This window comes from Schistocerca piceifrons, chromosome 5, assembly GCF_021461385.2.
Source record: "Schistocerca piceifrons isolate TAMUIC-IGC-003096 chromosome 5, iqSchPice1.1, whole genome shotgun sequence".
In the NCBI taxonomy this organism is placed as follows: Eukaryota; Metazoa; Arthropoda; class Insecta; order Orthoptera; family Acrididae; genus Schistocerca; species Schistocerca piceifrons.
In genome coordinates this window covers 40,023,998-40,042,886 of record NC_060142.1, presented here as the reverse complement: position 1 = coordinate 40,042,886, position 18,889 = coordinate 40,023,998, and the positions used below count along the sequence as shown (strand labels likewise).

The following is an 18,889-nucleotide window of genomic DNA, read 5'->3' as shown; positions in this document are numbered from 1 at the left end:
ACTACTAACAATAGATGTAAAGTAAAGAAATAGATAGAGAGATGTTTGATGAAGCCTTAATTACTACCATAGCAGATTCAGTCACAAATGCAAAGAAATATTGACCAAATATAGGGGATTCAGTGGCAACAAAGTTAGTTTCAAGATGCACAAAGAGGACACAGGAACTGAAATGAAGGTAGGAAAGGGAAAACACATTTGATGAACTCCGTTTTCACATGTACCTTTACAAAGGGAAATTTGAGAGTACTGTGCCGATATAGCTCTTACACCACTGAAAGAAGAGAGAGAGAGAGAGAGAGAGAGAGAGAGAGAGAGAGAGAGAGAGATATTAATGTCAACAGCATTGAGGAACAGCAGAATATGGCAAAAATGAACAAAAATTGGGGCTCAGTGGAATCACCATGAGTTTGTATGAATAATTTGCAACCAAATTAACACCTCTTTTAACTGTATTATGTCGCAGCTCTAGCAAAGAACTGTCTACTGTAGTTGAAACAAACCATAGATCATACCAATCTACAAGAAGAGTAGCAGAAATGATCTACAAAACTACCATCCAGCACCTTTGACATTCTCCAGTAGTAGAATCTTAGAACATACTCTAATCTCCTCCATAACAATCAACATGTATTCTGAGTTGGACACTGAACATGCAAAACACAACCTGGACCTATTTTGGATGACACCTCGAAAGCCATGAATCAAGGCAGTCAGCTAGATGCAATATTTCTTCACTTCCAAGAAGCATTTGACTCAGTATCACATGATATAAAAGTAAACACATGTAGGATATCAGATGGAATTTGTGGTTGCATTGAGGATTTCTTGTTAGGGACAACACATGATATTATCTTGAATGGGGGCTCAGTAATAGATGGAAAAGTAACCTCAGGCATGCCCTAAGGAAGTGTTTTCAGATCCTTGATGTTCATGTTCTACATAAATGACCTGGCCAACAGTAGTAACCTCAGACTTTTTGCATTTGATAGAGTTATTTATAATGAAGTTCTATCTAAAAGAAAGCTACACAAATATTCAGCCAGATCTTGATATGATCTCAAAGTGATGCAAAGATTAACAATATGCCTCAAATGTTCAGAAATGTAAAATCACACCTTTCAGAAAATTCAAAAATCTTACAATTACAACATCAATGAGCCACAATTAGTATCAGTCAAATCATGCAAATTCCTGCATTTAACAATTTGTAGAAATATTAATGGAATGCTCACACAAGCTCAGTCATAAGTAAAGTAGATGGCAGACTTCTGTTCATTAGTAAAATACTGCGAAAGTACTCAAAAACATTCATGTGAGAAAATTGACCAACATTGTCAGATCTATATCAAAAAAAGACTAATAGGGGATAATGACGGACATACAAAGATAGGTTGCATGAATGGTCACAGGTTTGTTTCATCTATGATGCAGCATCGCAGAAAATCTGAAAAATTGTAACTGACAAATGCTTGATGGTAGATGCAACTGTCCTGTGAAAGCTTAGTTAAAAAGTTTCAAGAACCAGTATCAGGTGAACAATCTAGGCATATACTAAAGCTTCCTACTAATAGTCTCTGTAGGGACTGTGAAGACAAGATTTGACTAACTTCAGTGTGGAAAGGGGCAATCAAGCAGTCATTCTTCATGTGTTTCACACACGAATGAAACGAGAAGGAACCCTAATAAGTAGTACAATGGGATATACCCTCTCCCATGCAATCCACAGCCGTTAGCTTCGTGTAGATGTAGATATAAAATATTTTATGTTTGCTCATATACCAAAGAAAATTCTGGTTCATTGTCATGTTGTTGTTGTGGTCTTTAGTTTGATGACTGGTTTGATACAACTCCCAACACTACTCAATTCTGTGCAATCCTCTTCATCTCTGAATAACTACTGCAATCTGTATCCATTTGAACCTGCTGACTACATTCATGTTTGGTCTCTGCCTGCAATTTTTACCCACTATACTTCTCTTCAGTACCAAATTGACAGTTAATTGATGCTGCAGGATGTGTCCTGTCAGCTGATCCTTGCTTTCAGTCTATCTGTGCCATAAGTTTCTTTTCTCCCCAATTTGGTTCATTAGCTCCTTATTAGTTATGTGATCAAGCCATCTAATTTTTGACATTCTTCTATAACAGCAGATTTCAAAAGCTTCTGTTCTCTTCTTCTCTAGTCTGCTTATCTTCCATGTTTCAATTCTGTATGAGGTTACACTCCAGACAAATACCTTAAAAAATCCTAGAACTGAAATTTATATTAGATGTTAACAAATCTCTCTTTTTCAGAACTCCTTTTCTTGCCGTAGTCAGTTTGCATTTTATATCTTCTGTAGTTTGGCCATCTGGAGTTATTTAGTTCTTTTGCTGTCCAAACAGCAAAACTCATCTACTATGTTTAGTATTTCATTTCATAATCTAATTCCCATAGCAGCACCCAATTTAATTCAATTACATTCAGTTGTTATTGTTTTATTTTTATTGATATTCATCCTGTAACCTCTTTACATGACAATATCCATCCTTTCAACTGCTGTTCTAAGTCCTTCCCCGTCTTTGACAGAATTGCAATGTCATTGACACAAATCAAAGTTTTTATTTTTCTTGCTGAATTTAAGTTCCATCCCAAAATTTTTCTTTGGTTTCCTGTAATGCTTCCTCAATGTACAGATTGAATAACTTCAGAGATGAACTACAACCATGTCTCACTCCCTTCTCAACTACTGCCTTCCGTTCATGTCCTTTGATTCTTATAACTGTAGTCTGATTTCTGTGTGAGCTGTATATAACCTCTCCTATAAGATAAGTTGTAGAGTCAGTATTGCCCCATGTGTTCCAACATTTAACTGGAACCCAAAATGATCTTCCCAGAGGTCAGATTCTCCCAGTTTTTTTCATTTTCTTCTTTAAATAACTATTTGTGCCAGTATTTTGCATCCATGACTTACTAAACTGATAGATCACTAATACTCACACTTGTCAGCACCTGATTTCTTTGAAATTAGAATTATTACCTTCTTTATGTCTGAGGGTATTTCACCTGTCTCATATATCTTGTACAACAGTTGAAATAGTTTTGTCATGGCTGTTTCTACACTAGGAGCTTTGTTCTCTCTTGGATCTTTCAGTTCTTGATTAAATTCTTCATATCTTCATCTACTTTCTTGTCCCTTTGTATAAAACTCTTGTAAAGTTCATTTATCTTGTGGAGCCCCTCTATATATTTCTTCCACATTTCAGCTTTCCTTTCTTAGCTTAGTACTGGCTTGCATGTGAGCTCTTGGTAGTCATACATTTGCTTCTCTTTTCTCCAAGGGCCTCTATTATCTTCTTATAGGCAGTATCTATCCTTCTCCTAGTTATACATGCCCTACTTGTACATCCATAGAACCCCCACCCCCCAGAGGGCTCGCCACTCTTTGGCTACCACGGGGCCCCAGCCTCTGCAGCATCTTTTCTTCCCTTCTGTGCTGTATGTCTATATGTCTATCCTCTTGCTGTTCTTCTTCTACTCCCTTTGGGAATGTGCCTGTGGTGTTATTGGGAATGCTCCGCATTATCCATCACTGACATAAGAATAGTCTCACCACTATTTTTTGTTTCCTTTTCCTTTCTTTGTTTCCCTTCTGATATCCTTCCACCACTTTGGTGTTCGAGGTTCCTCTTTTTCTTCTTCCTCCCTGAGCACTCCTGAAGGCTGGTTCATGTGTCTGACATGTAACAGGTGACTGGGTAGCATGTAATTCCCAGCCCCGGGTTGACAGGCAGGCCTGGCCCAGGGAAGGGTAATTGCCTGAGCCGCTACCTTCCAAAATTGCCAATTGGTCCCTCTGTCAGGTGTTCAGGAGATATGACCTGAGTTGTGAACAATCACCTAAGGTGGGTGCACCCCCTTGTGTAGAGGGCACTCCACTTGGAAGGAGCGCACCATTGGAGACCTTGGCAATCATGGGGGGATTTTCTCACAGTGAGCCAATCATCCGACAGTCAACATCTACAATATGTAAAAGGAATGAGGCTCATGATTCAAATACCCTTCCAGCTGCACCACTGTTCCTCGTGGTTTCACATACTGAAGACTGTCAGTCCTTCACAACAGTAAATCCGTTAATTATTCAGAAAGGTGCTGATGCAATTGCCAGCCCTGTGAATCCTACTCTTGTATACGGAATGGCACTTTGCTTTTGGAGAGTACTTCTGATTCTCAAACACAACAAGCCGCCTCACTTCTCCACAGCTATCCTGTTCGTGTCGAGGCCCATAGAACTTTGAATTCTTCCCATGGTGTTATTTACACTAAGCTGCTCAACAGTCCAACCAAGGTCAAAACTCAATCATACCTCTCTCATCAGTGTGTCATTGCCATCCATTGAATGATGAAAAAGGTAAATTCCTCCTTAGTGCCCACAGGAACCCTTTTCCTCACCTTTAATAGAGTGGTGCTTCTGTCCAAGAACAAAGCAGGCTATGAAATTATCACAGTCCGACCGTACATTCCAAACCCGATGCACTGCTACCAGTGTCATCATTTCAACCACTCTAGAATGTCTTGTCAACAGCCAGCCAAATGTGTAACATGTGGTAGGGATGTACACGAGGGTGATTGTTTGCCTCCTTCTGCCCACTGTATCAACTGCAATGGCGGCCATGCTGCCTTCTTTCGAGATTGTTCCATGTATCTTGACGAGCGGGCTGTCCAGGAGTTCTGGGTAAAGAAAAAAGTGACGTACCCAGTTTCTGGCACCTATAATCCTGTTCTTGCTACATCTTGCTCCATGGAGGACGTGGCTACACAGACATGCGACCTCAAATTCAGTGTGGAGGTTGTGAAATTGCCCAGTTTCAAGGGAGTATTGGCGTCCCCTTTTCCAGCTGTGCTACATCGCTCCAGCCCGCCAACACCTGAGTCATCCTATGCTAACCACAAAGGCTCAAAGAAACTCAACAAAGGCAAATGGTCTTCTCCTTCGGTGACTTGAAGATCCTCTTCGACGGTGTCACCGTGTGATGCCTTCATCCGGTCAGGCTTCATGTCACTGGTGTGCACCACCAACCATTTTTCTGTGTAGATCTCCACAAACCAACAGCACAAGAAACCTGATGTTTCTGTGGACCTCATGGAGCAGGGTCCTCCTGCCTCTGTGCCCTGTAGCAGCGAGTTTTCGCAGGCTGGGACTCGGCAGCCACCAAGGTGACACCCCTTTGTATTTTCCTCATCACCACTCTCCTCCAATGGAATATTCATGGCCTTCAATCCCACAAAGAGGATTTACATCTGCTTGTAGGATCTCAGCATCTCCTTGTACTCTGCATTCGGGAAACAAAATTTCGCCCTCAAGACCACTTTGGGCTTCCACACTACTTACCAATTCATTTTGACCTTGCCCCTTAGGTCAGCATTCCCTCTCATGTTCATAGTCAACCCATCTCCCTGACTACCCATCTTCAAGCTGTTGCAGTTCGCCTTTTCCTTCCTCACCTGACCTTTTCCCTTTGTGCCATTTATACCCCTCTGTCACCAGGGCAAACTTCCTCCAACTTACTGGGCACTACCTCACTCATTTCTGCTAATTGGTGACTTTAATGCACATCATACCCTTTGGTGTTCTTCCACAACCTGTCAGAGAGGTGTCCTCTTAGCTGATCTTAATCAACTTAACCTCGTCTGCCTTAACATAGGAGCACCCACATTCCTTTCCGACTCCTCGCACACCTATTCCCATTTGGGCCTATCCTTCTGCACTGCCCAGCTTGCCCATCATCTCCAGTGATCCATTCTTTCTGACACCTACTTGAGCAACCATTTCCCATGTGCTATCCATTTGCTGACTCATACCCAACCTGCATGCACACCCAAATGGCAGCTTAATAAGGCTGACTGGTGGCTTTACTCCTCCCTGCCGACCTTCAAAGAGCAAGATTTCCCCAGTTGTGATTATCGGGTGGAGTATCTTACAAACATTATCCTTACCACTGCAGAATGTTCCATTCCTCGCACTTCCTCTTTACCACACCGTGTCCCAGTCCCTTGGTGGACTGAGGCATGCTGCAACGCAATTCGTGTGTGGAAGCATGCTCTTTGCATTTTTAACCATCGTCCTATGATAGAAGACTGCATTCATTATAAACAGATGCATGCACACTGTCAGTGCATTCTTTGGGATAGCAATAAAGCTAGCTGGATTTCATTCACTAGTTCTTTTAACAGTTCCACCCCTTCCTCTGTTATGTGGGCCAACCTCAAGTTGCTATCTCCAACACCTTGGGCCGCCATTTTGCGGAAATTTTGAGCTCTTGCCACTATCACCCTGCCTTCCTCCATTGGAAATGAGTGAAGGACGCTCAGGTGATACCCTTCTCTTCTCAGAACCGTGAGTGCTACAATTCCGCCTTTACTAAGAGGGAGCTAGATCATGCTCTCAGTTCATCCTGGTCCTCCATCCCAGGGCCAGACACTGTCCAAATTCAAATTTTGCAGCATCTTTCTCTTGCAGGCAAGTACTTTCTGCTTAATACAAACAACCACATCTGGGCAGAGGGCACGTTTCCTGGATGCTGACATGAAGCTACTGTCACACCCATACCTAAGCCCAGTAAGGACAAACACCTTCCTTCTAGCTACCACCCCATATCTCTCACAAGCTTTGTTTGCAAGCTGATGGAACATATGATTTATGCCCAGCTGGTATGGTGGCTTGAGTCTTGCAAATTACTAACCACTGCACAGTGTGGCTTTTTAGCGTACCATTCTACAGTGAACCACCTTGTCACGTTGTCTACCCATGTCACGAATGTTTTTCTGTGGAAATCCCAGACTGCGACTGTGTTTTTCAATTTGGAGAAGGCCTACGATGCCTGCCTGAGAACTGGTATCCTCTGTACTCTCTACACGTGGGACTTCCAAGGCCACCTGACCCATTTCCTTCAGAAATTTTGAAAACACTGAGTTTTCAAGATGCTTTTGGTGTCTGCTTTGTCAGACATATTTATCCAGGAAAATGGTGTGCCTCAGGGTTCAGTCCTGAACGTCATCCTCTTTGCTATTGCCATTAACCGTATAATGTCCTGTCTTCCATCAGACATCTCTGGGCTCCCTTTCAGTTGACGATTTTGCCATCTATTGCAGTTCTCCACAGACCTGTCTCATTGAGTGGCATCTTTAGCAATGCCACAATCATCTTTACTCATGGAGCATTGACAATGGCTTTCATTTTTCCTCTGACAAAACCGTTTGTATGAATTTCTGGCAGCGCAATTGATTTCTCCCACCATCTTTATATCTTGGGCCTGTTTCGCTTCCATTTACTGAAACTATGAAATTCCTGGGGCTCATGCTTGACAGGAAACTCTCTTTGTCCTCCCATGCATCTTACCTGGCAGCGTGCTGTATGCAGTCTTCAGTGTCCTATGTGTCCTCAATGGTACTTCCTGGGGTACAGGTCGAACCACCCTCCTCCATTTGTACCCGTCCCATGCCCATTTCAAACTAGACTATGGGTGCTTTGTTTATCTGTCTGCATGTCCATTCCTCTCACACCATCTCAATACCATCCACCATCGTGGCCTCCATTTGGCCAATGGCGCCTTTCACAATAGCCTGGTTGAGTGGCTGTAGCCGGCCGCGGTGGCCGTGCGGTTCTAGGTGCTCCAGTCCAGAGCCACACTGCTGCTACGGTCGCAGGTTCGAATCCTGCCTCGGGCATGGGTGTGTGTGATGTCCTTAGGTTAGTTAGGTTTAAGTAGTTCTACGTTCTAGGGGACCAATGACCACAGCAGTTGAGTCCCATAGTGCTCAGAGCCATTTGAACCATTTTGAGTGGCTGTATGCCGAAGCTGCTGATCTACCACTGTCCTACCACCGTGACTTTCTCCTCAGCAGGTATGCATGCCATTTGTCTGCCATGCATGGCCATCTCTTCAATGGCTCCTCTAATTGCCAGCATGGGGTGCATCCCTCTTCTCTGTTACCTCCTGGAGTCCACTTTCAGAACTTTATCCGGCAGCTTAACTTCACACTACCTGCAACTTTCCTGATGTTTGGGAACATTTTACCACCTTGGCTTTGTGCTGCAGCCTGTGTTCACCTTGGCCTTCATTTGCTTCTCACGGACGTTACTCCAGCTTGGCTCTATCACCTTCAGTTCCACGACCTTCGCACGGAACTTCGTGACAGTACTATGGTGTACACTGATGGCTCTCAGATTGACTATTGCATTGGGTGTGCCTTCATCACTGACACAGACATTTTTTGGTATTGGCTTCTGGCACACTGCTCAGCATCCAACCATGAAGAACATCCAGTGCCACAGGCTTTTCAATTGTGTCCTCTGCTCAGACTCTCTCAGCATCCTTCAAATCTCTGTGCACTGTACACTGTAAACTGCCCACTGTACAAACATTAAGTGCAATGGGTCCAGGAAACCTGTCACTTGCTCACTCTTGATGGAGCCACTGTGATGTTTATGTGTGTTCCTAGTCATGTCGGTCTGCCAGGAAACAAGGCTGCTCACGCTGCTGCCAAGGCTGCAGTACCTGAGCCCACTGGTTCCTATATTCTCTCCAATGATCTCTGTGTTGCTGTCTATCATGAGGTGGTGTCACTTAAGCATTGCCATTGGTCCTCCTTTCATGGGAATAAGCTACAAATTATTAAGCCTCTCCCAGCAGCTTGGAAGACCTCCTCTTGTTCCTCCCAAGGGGAGGAGGTCATTTTAACTAGGTTGCATATAGGGCACTGCCTTTTTAGCCATTGCCATTTGTTAAGTGGCGCTCCCTCACCATTTTGTGAACATTGTGCCCAAGTTTTAACTGTCCACCATTTCCTGATGGAATGCCCATTTTTTAACTGTTTACGTTCTCACTTGGGTTTGCTGTCTGAGTTATCAGCTGTTTTAGTGAACAATACATGAGCTTTCGACCATGTTTTACTTTCTATCTGTCATAGAAATATGGCAAAGGCTATTTAATTTTTGTTCTGGATCTCTGTTTTTCTATGGTGTATTTTATTGCCCTTTCTCTATGTCTCTGTTTTTAGCTGTCTTCTCTTACGTCAACTGGGATTGATGTGTAGTAATTTTTTAACTCTTCTGTCTTCGTGTCCTGTAATATTGACTTGGGCATGTATGCCTCCAGTTACTTTTGCACCCAAAAACAAAACGAAGAAACAGCCATGGATATGTGTTGTAGCCATTCTTGCATAGCCATTTTGCACTTCTGCCAATCTCATTTTTTAGGCGTCTGTATTCCCTTTCATCTGCTTTATTTCCTACATTTTTATACTTTCTCCTTTCATCAGTTAAATTTGGTAACCCCTTTGTTACCCAAGGATTTCTAGCAGGCCTTGTCTTTTTACCCAGTTTATCCTCTGCTACCATCACTGTATCATCTCTCAAAGCTCCCCATTTGTCTTCTACTGTATTCCCTTCCCCTGTTTCAGTTAAACATTTCTTAATGCTCCTTCCTATCCTTTCAACTTATCCCTATCCTGTCTCTTGAAATTCATAACTTTTTGAAATTTCTTAAGTTTTGACTTACAGATCATAACAAAGAAATTGTGGTCACAGTCCACATCATATCCTGGAAATATCTCGTAGCTTAAAACCTTGTTTCAGAACTTGTATGATACTGTTACAAAATCAATTTGAAACTTTCTGTTGTGTCCATGTTTCTTCCACATATACAACCTTCTTACATGATTCTTAAATCAATTGTTACCAGAATTCTACTGGGTAGCTTCCTCTTTTATCACCTCTCTCCCACACCATTTTCTACTGTTTTTACCTGTCTTCCTTTTTGTACTATGAAATTCTAGTACTCCCTTTACAATCAAATATGTTTGGATCCAATAATTATCTGAATAAGTTTTCTTTTTCATTCCACAATCTTTCAATCTTTTCATCATCTGTAGAGCTAGTAGTTGTATAAACTTCAACTACTGTGATAGGTGTTGCCTCCATGTCTTTCTTCACTATAATAAAGCATTCACTATGCTATTCACAGTAGCTTATCTCCATCCCTATTTTCTTAGTCACTGTTAGATCTACTCCTACATTACCCTACTTGATTTTGTATTAGTAATCCCGTACTCAGTTGATCAGCTTCGTTAATTCCCACTATTTTTAAATTCAACATATCCATTTTCTTTTTTAAAATCTCTAGCCTACCTACCCAAGTAAGGGGTCTAACATTCCGTGACCTGGCCTGTAGAACACCAGTTCTCTCTCTCTCTCTCTCTCTCTCTCTCTCTCTCTCTCTCTCTCTCTCTCTCTCTATCTACCTATCCCCCTCTCCCCTCCTTCTGGATGAAGATGCACTCCTGAATAGTCCCTGTCCAGAGCACAAAATGGAGGAGTATTTTACTTCTAGAATACTTTACTCAAGGGGTTGTTATCATCATTTAGCCATACAGAGGAGCTGCATACCCATGAGAAAAATGATGGCTGTACTTTCGCCTTGCTTTCAGCCATTTACAGTACCACACCACAAGGCCATGTTGGCTAATGTTACAATGCCACATAGGTCATTAATCCAGACAGTTTCCCCTTCAACTACATAAAGGCTGCTGTTGCTCTTCAGGAACCACAGGTCAGTCTGGCCTCTCCACAGATACTCTTCCATTGTGGTTGCACTTATGGTATGACTATCTGTGTTATTGAGGAACTCAGGCTACCAAACTTCAGCAATGTCTATGATTCATGGGAAGGGGAGGCCGTTTTTGCCCCTTCCACCTTCAATGTACTTTTATCACAGCTGTGAATTCTGCACGGTGTCTTTTGTTTCGGACATGTCCAAGGGAACGGATACCATGCATGCATGTATTTATCTTCCGTTCATGATTTTTAAATCTTATAATTATGCATTGTATTATTTGTTACATATGTTCCAAACTACTTCATGAAATATAATTACTTGATTTTGAAATGTTATTGGGTGTTGGTTGGGGTAGCATCATCCAAATAGAGTGATATTTCAGCAAGCTGACTTATTGCCTTGTGATGACTGATTACTCATATGTTCCACTGTGGGCAATGTCTTATATACCCTATCTCTCTCAATGTCAAGCTCAGGCTGTGGTACCTGTGGGTGGCTCAACAGGCAAGTTGGAGGTGTTGGGAGGGGATAAGGAGGGGGGGGGGTGCAGGGGGAGGAGGGGGTGTGGGGGGGGGGGGGGAGCACTACCAGGAAAAGAGCCTCTGTGCTGCCATCACAGGACATGGGGTGTGGATATGGAGACTGTGGGAGAGGAGGACCGGGGTTATAATGTGGCACGCAACAGAAGACAAATTGGTCCTCAGGGGGCCCAAAATGGCAAGTCAGCTTGTTGAAATATTGTACTGTTCGGACTATGTCACCCTGCTGAATACCCGAGAACGTTTTAAAATACCATATTCCAGGAAAGCCTAAAATCACATGTAATAAATGTAAATAAAATAAAACTCTGTATTAAGAGCTATTTTTTATTCAACAGGGTTGAAAACATGGTTTCAAATTCAGATGAATTTTCAGAGGCTTTCAGTTGCCCAAAAAAATTACATTGTGATGTCTTCCCAAGAATTCCAGACCCAGCTGTAGTAAATTAATGGAACATTCATAAGTAAGTATCACCCATTTCTTTACAGAAGTGCATGTTATACTGAATTGACACTATGCATGCAATATAATTATATTCTGAGTAAATGCAAATCTTTAATTTTGTTGTACCTATAGTTTTTTTAGGCAGGAATAAATAGCTTGCCACTTACCATAAAGAAGACACATAAATCTGCAGACAGGTACAATTAAAAGACACTAACATGTGGGGCATTCTGGCCGATATGTTGGAGTTAGTGGTTGTATGTGCATGAGGTGTTGTGCATGAGGTGTGTGTGTGTGTGTGTGGGGGGGGGGGGGGGGGTGTCTGTGTCTTTATGGTAAGTAGCAATATATCTTTTCCTACACTGCTGATATTCCTACCTGCTGCTGATATTCCTACCTGGAGTTTCCATTGTCTGATATATTGTTTTACACATTTTTTAAATCAATATATGTTATCATCTTTAAAACAAAACACAGAAGTATTCCAATTGAGTCCACAGAGCTCTTTAATTCCTCTAGTAAAGCATTGTAAGTGAGATGATAACCACTGAATCTGTAAGTTCAGTATAAGGTGTATTTCTTATGGTAATGACTGCCAACAATGAAATGGCTGATGTGGAGATTTCATTATTTCTAAGAACACTTATAAATTCCTATTGTACAAAAAACTTTTATAAAATCTTTCAGAGATTTACAGGGTGATGAGATGACAGACAACAGGAAATCTAAAAATAAAAATATGTATAAAGATGGATGTATAGCTGACATATGTGAAATCAGATAACTGTCAAAAGTGGAGTGGAAGAGCTCCTTGATGTTTCATATCATTTGTTCATTTATACTTATAGTCTACACATCAACAAATTTTTACATTTTAAAAACTGGCATCTATTTTTTGTGAGTGTTTTAAATGACCATTAAAATGTGTCTGTGTATGTTAAAATAAAATGGAAAAAGGAAGAGCCCCTACTTATCAGCTGCTGAAATATAGGCTGGTAGATACGTTTTTAAAGTGTATATTTGATTGTAGTCAAAGAAATCAGAGCAGGCAGGGAAAAGTAAGGTAAAGCTAATTTTATGTACACTTGCTGGAGGAAAGTAATAACAGCTCAGAGTCTGAGAATGTAGACACATTAATGGTGTGCTTCTGGTTGTTTGTTGAATTGCTGTTTCTATCTTATGCACAATATTTCAACAAGTAAACCAACCATCTTGTTCAGGTGCTGCGAGTTTTGTCGTTATGTGCACTCATTGCCTGGGCTCTGCTAGACTGTGAACTATTGTTGGTCTTGTGCTACTATTAATAGCCGGATTTGGCTCCCAGCACCTACTCTGCCATTTGATGCCCTTTTTTTTCAGAACAGGCACTGATATTCTGTGAAATGCAAATTCTCTGATTGTTTTCTAGCTCTGGTGTATGATGGCCAGTGAAACCTTAATAAATTGAGTACCAGACCCCAAGCCATGTATAAATTGAAACCTTCATCCTATTTATTAGGTTTTCTGACATCTTTATTTCTATAGATTACTTAATTATACTGTCCCAGAAACTTGGTGTTTGCACCACAATACTGGTCTCATAGTATTTTATATCATGATTATATTCATGGTAATGCTTGGCAACAGCTGATTTGCTTGGTTGTTTAAGGTTGGGCGTGTCGCTGATGTTCCTTGCTCCTCTCTTCAACTGCTCTGGTAGTCTGCCTCATAAAAGACATTCCACATTTGCGTGGAATGTGATACACACCTGGATTTTGAAGATCTAGATTGTTTTTAACACTGCAGAGAATACTTCTATCTTAGCTGAAGGGAGTGAAATACACTGGTTGACATGTTTCAGTAGTTTCAGTTTAAACAAGGTTTGGTGTTTGACAGTCAATTTATTGAGATCTCACTGGCCATCACACCCACCAGAGTTGGAAAACACTGAGAGAATTTCAATTTCATGTAGTATCAGTGCAATCTCTGAAAAACAAGAGCATCAAAGGGCACAGTGGGAGTCAAACTCAGCTGTAAATAGTGGCCCAAGACTAGCATTAGTTCACAGGCTGGTTGGAGTTCAGACAGCGAGTACACATAACAGCAAAATTCGCAGCACCTGCAGATGATGGCTGAGTTTGTTGTCAAAATATTGGTATAAAATGGAAACAACTTGACATAACACTGAGAAGCACACTGTGCCAAGAAAACCTGAGACATCAAATGCAGACACGTGAAAGCTGAGAACAATACGATATTTCCATCTGTCATCTGTCCGTAATAACCATGTGCTGAATACTATTGGACAGTGATATTTCCATAGAATATTTTTGTTTAGACCAGCAAAGATTAGTGAAGTAAAAAGTATATTAATATATGTGGAAATATCTTTTAGGGAAGTAGGTACTGATATCATTATCTGAATTAATTTGTTAGTTGCCAATTCCTTTTAGATGCTTAGAAAATCACAAATAATTAGCTTTATTTTGCATACTTTTAGACCTAGTTGTCTTATGAAAATTCCTTTTGGGTCAGAGCATCAAAAGCAAGCTGTTAGATTATTACAGAGGCACTTCAAATGATTTTGGAATCCTGACATCTACTTCCCAAAACATATAACAAAAATTGTTTTGAGATAAGCTATTATTTAAATAATCATAATACAGAACAGCAAAATGTTCATGTAGACTTTTAACTGGATCAGAGTAGGGATCTTTACTCTGGTATAGGTTTTTCAACAAGCTACCTCCTGGCATAGTTGAAAAGAAATTTATAACTTACTTTATTAGCTAGATCTTTCACAAATCATCTGGTTATCTACAATTAATGATTTACTTCCAGTCAGCTATCAGATAAGATGTACACTAATTGAAAGCAGGCCTCTATTTCTATGATATGTAGATAACTGCTGTTTTATGGTAACCTTCAATTTGTGCATGTAGATATGTAAGAGATAAACAGCACCTCTTTAAGATAACTGTGGAAGCAGAAGATTTTTACAGAGTTACAGAGCAGCGGCTTTCCTTTGTCAAATTTAGTCTGATTAAACACTAATAGTAAATATCACTTTAACAAAATTTAATTATTAACGCAATTTCTAACAGCTGTTTCTCTTAGGTATGTATAGCTTGGCACATACCATATTCCTCATGGTTCTCATTCATGGTAAAATGGAAATGAATGAATTAATTAATTTAGATCTAAGTAAGATTTACCTTTGGATTAGAAAGAACAAATATTTATATTTGACTGGTAAAAAGCTGCATCTCAAAGAGTGAAACTGTTGATGTACAATCAGGGTTCTAAGATTTAAAATAGTGTCAGTACTTTTGTGTACATAGAATAGATGCAAGTGCACAGATTTATGGGAAATTATTTGTTATCTGCAAAATTCTGCTGATGTTCATCCACGATTCAACACCAAATATGTATATATGTTTTGTGACACAATCATATTAGAATTTCACACAGCAGTAATACATTGTGAAATGTTCATGTAGTTTTGTCACAAAACATATCAAAATAAAATAATGTAAGTTAAACACTTAATCTGAAACACAGTACATAATACTTTCCAAAGTATTTGCAAACATTTATTAATTGTTCATTACATAACTGCAGCAGAATACTCTATAGTAACTTTTTTTTTTAAAAAAGAATGTTTTCCCTTTCCCTTCATGTTCATACCTCTCTTTTGTTTACAGGTTCCAGATGTTCTGAGGATGAGGTTGTGAATGTGAAACCATAGAGGAAAGTGTTAATGCACATCCTTTACTCCAGGAGTGAAAAACTGATATATAAACACTTCTCTGCGGTTTAAATATAGACTTCTGAGGTCATTAATACGAAACAAGTGCAATGAGTTTGTGTGATATTAACTCTGAATTAAATATCATATGGTATCAAGAAATATTACCATGAACCAGTATTGCTGTACAGTGTAAATATAAAAACCACTGATTCATTAGTAAGAGGAGTTTTATTGATACCAAGATGTTTAATCTCTTATTCTGAAGTTTCATGATTCAGCTGATGTGTAAACTTTCAGACACTGAGTAAACATGAAGAAGGAAGACATACTAAATCTTTCATTACTGTATCATCACCATCTTTATTTATTTATTTTTAAATATAAAACTTATTATGAAAACATTAATATTGGAACTCTATAATGTACAAATTTGTTTCACTTACATTTGAGATGCCTTTAGACTATCTTATTGAGTATAAGTAGCTTAGAGCTGCAATCATTTAAAATAACATACAATTACTAATTGTTGATTGTATCTGTTGCACATCTGCTTCTTCGACAACACATATTATAGTGAACTCCAACTAAATATAAATAAATCACACAAAATAATAGATTCTAACTCCTCTTGAACTGAACAGAAACAAATCTTTCTAGAAGTGGCACCTCTTGGCAGGTAAAGTACTCTGGATGTTTATGGAGTAACTCAAATGCTAGTGTTGCATAATGCTGTAACTTTGCCAGGCTGGGAAGCACTCTAGTACAAACCATTCTCTCAGTGCACAAGGCACCATTGGTGCCTCATGGTAGGCACAACATAGGGTCAAAATGAGAACAAAGAATACACTACATCAGGATAATAGATGTACCTATATCCAAGCCAGACATCAACAGTCAGAAAAAATAGACTCCAAATCAATGTCTACAAAATAGCCAGTAAAGTCCACCAGAGAGCATGTAGTTCACATCAGCAAGCTGAAAGAGGAGAAGCCAAGAAGATCTGTGGCAGTCCTTAACTCTGCCACTGTTGTTTATCCACATGCTGGCATGTTTGCATAATTGATTGATTGACTAATATGTCCAGCAGAATTACAAGAACACGCTGTCCTTAAATCACCCCACAGAGAGAGAATTGTTCCAGCCACTGTGGGAGAGGATGAGGTGGATGTGGCATGGTCTGCTGCCAAAACTGGTGTGTAGTCCCTGGTGCTTGGGGTGGACGAGGAGCTGTCCCCCAGGTCCACTTGTCAGTCCTCAGTGTGGGCTTATCCTGATCTGGAGACAGAAGTTGCCCCAGATGGATCAAATTAAGCTGATTCCAATGCTGGTGATGGTTGCCTCTAGATGTGGCCACCAGGACCAGCTGGTGGCCTTGTTGTGTAGACATGCAGCCATGTATCCAGCCAGTTGTATGTCTGAACATGCAAGCCCACCTTACAAGGTGCAACTTCTTATTTTTGCACTGATGGAAGCTACAACAAATCTGACAAGGAATAATGAATGCATCAATGCAAAAGTTCTGCCGGGCTTTGATCTTGGAAAGATGTTGTCTGGTTGTGCCAGAGGTATGTCAAGTCCTATCCCCTCCTGTGGATCTTGTCTCCTGTGCAGACTGTACAGGATCTGTTATTACTCATTCACCTGACTGTCGGTGGCATGTCAATGGTAGATCTAGGCATCCTGTACAGGGTGGACGGGGACCAGGGAGGACTCAGGGTGTTGTACCAATCCCCCAACCAAGAGGTCTGAGGTGCTGTCTTTCACTGAAACTGAAACTGTGCCAGTAGGACTCACTTCAACTGTTTTGGGGAAACCTGTTTTGTTTGGTGTCAGGAGGAGGCAAATGCAAAAGGATAGGCTTTATTACTCATCAACAGGTCAAATGTATGGAAAATGATGTTACCCCTGAGGGAAATAGCAGCAAGGGACAGGAAAGAACACTAAGTACCCTCAGAGTGAGCCTAGGGGCCTCATTCAACATATTGAAGAGGCTATTTGTTGTGACAGTGCCACGACATTTACAGTGCCGCCACGACAGTACGCGAAAACGGAGATTGAGGCGCTCCACAACTCGGCTGAGTGCGGGAGTGCCACCTAGCTATGAACGGGGCCGGCCGCACGTCACGGCACGGCAGTCGAATAAGAGATACTGAGTTGTTATCATGTAACCAGCTATTGTTTCTAAGTAAGTGTGTTTGAATATCCACGCAATTATTGGTGATTAAAGGTTATAACACTTTTTGGCGACGAGGTTGGATATTTTCACTGCGTTGTGGATTTGTGTGTTCGTGACAGGGCAGACATGGAACAGCTTATGCAATCGCTCGTTGAACAACAAACACAGCTGACGGCTGCTATTCAGGTGTTGTCGACGTCGCTTACTCATCGTCTGTCTTCCTCTTCTCTGCCTCCATTCCCTCCTTACGACGAGGCCGCTGAAGACTGGGAGGATTATGAAAAGCATTTGTGGCAACAGTTCTTGGCTTTCGGTGTTGTCGACGCTCCTATGTGTAAGTCGTTATTTCTATCTTGGATTTCCCCACGGATCTATCAGCTGCTATCTCAGTTAGCCCCTCTGTGAGAACCTGCCTCTCTGTCCTTCCAAGAAATGTGTGACTTATTGTCTAACTATTACCGAAAAAACACCCACGTCATTGCTGCCCATGTGGCATTCTACTGGTGTCATAAACAGCCCCATCAATCTTACCGGGCTTGGGCGTTGGAACTACATGGTCTGAGTAGGAAATGTCAGTTTGTCACGGACACTCATCATGAGTATTATGCTGATTCAATGGTTAGGGATGCTATTCTACTGCTTGGTCCTGATAAAGAAGTTCGGCAACATGCCCTACAACTGCCAAACCTGTCGTTGTTGGAAGTTCTAAGCATCGCTCAATCCTTTGAAGTGTCTCACACTGCTGGCACACAAATAGACGCATGGTGTGATGTAGGCGCTGTACAGTCAACTTTCGACATGGACAATTTGCCTGTTCCACAGGAGAACGAAGATGTGGTGGCGGTTCACTCACGTAAACAACGTCGTGTAGGGCCGCAACGCTCGCAGCGAAAACAGCAACCACAGAAGCAGGTTCGTTCTGCACTTCCTTCTTGTCCACGTTGTTTCGTACAGCATGACAGGGCTGCGTGTCCAAAACACTGGGCCACGTGTAATGCCTGTAGGAAAAAAGGCCACATTGCTTCTGTGTGTCAGTCCCCTAAAGTTCCTGTCGACGAGGACGAGGCATCGGACATTGATGTTAACTGTGTGCTTTCTCAAACAAATAAGCTGTTTGTTACTGTTTGTGTTCTGGATAAAGACGTTCGCATGCAAGTGAACACTGGCTCTGCAGTAACTCTCATTAATTCTCGCACGTATTTGGAGTTGGGCTCCCCTCCCTTGTTTCCAGTTACGCGAAATCTGTGAACTTATAATAAACAGAAAATTCCTATCATTGGCCAGTTTGATGCTTCCACTGCCTACAAGTCTGTTGTTAGGCCCCTCACATTTTACGTGGTGGATCATGCAGGCACTGAAAACCTGTTCGGTTATGATGCTTTCCAGTTGTTCGGGTTCTCCAT

General features: G+C 41.1%; 1 protein-coding gene across 1 annotated transcript in view; it reads left to right on the top strand.

The window, feature by feature from the left end:
- Positions 1-15,530, top strand: part of LOC124798148 — a 292,835-nt gene extending 277,305 nt beyond the window's left edge. Inside the window, exons 17-18 of the mRNA XM_047261428.1 lie at positions 11,474-11,599; positions 15,264-15,530. Coding sequence (XP_047117384.1) covers positions 11,474-11,585 — 112 coding nt within the window. The 3' untranslated portion in view covers positions 11,586-11,599; positions 15,264-15,530. The remainder of the gene's footprint in view (positions 1-11,473; positions 11,600-15,263) is intronic.
- The last annotated feature ends 3,359 nt before the right edge of the window (positions 15,531-18,889 follow it).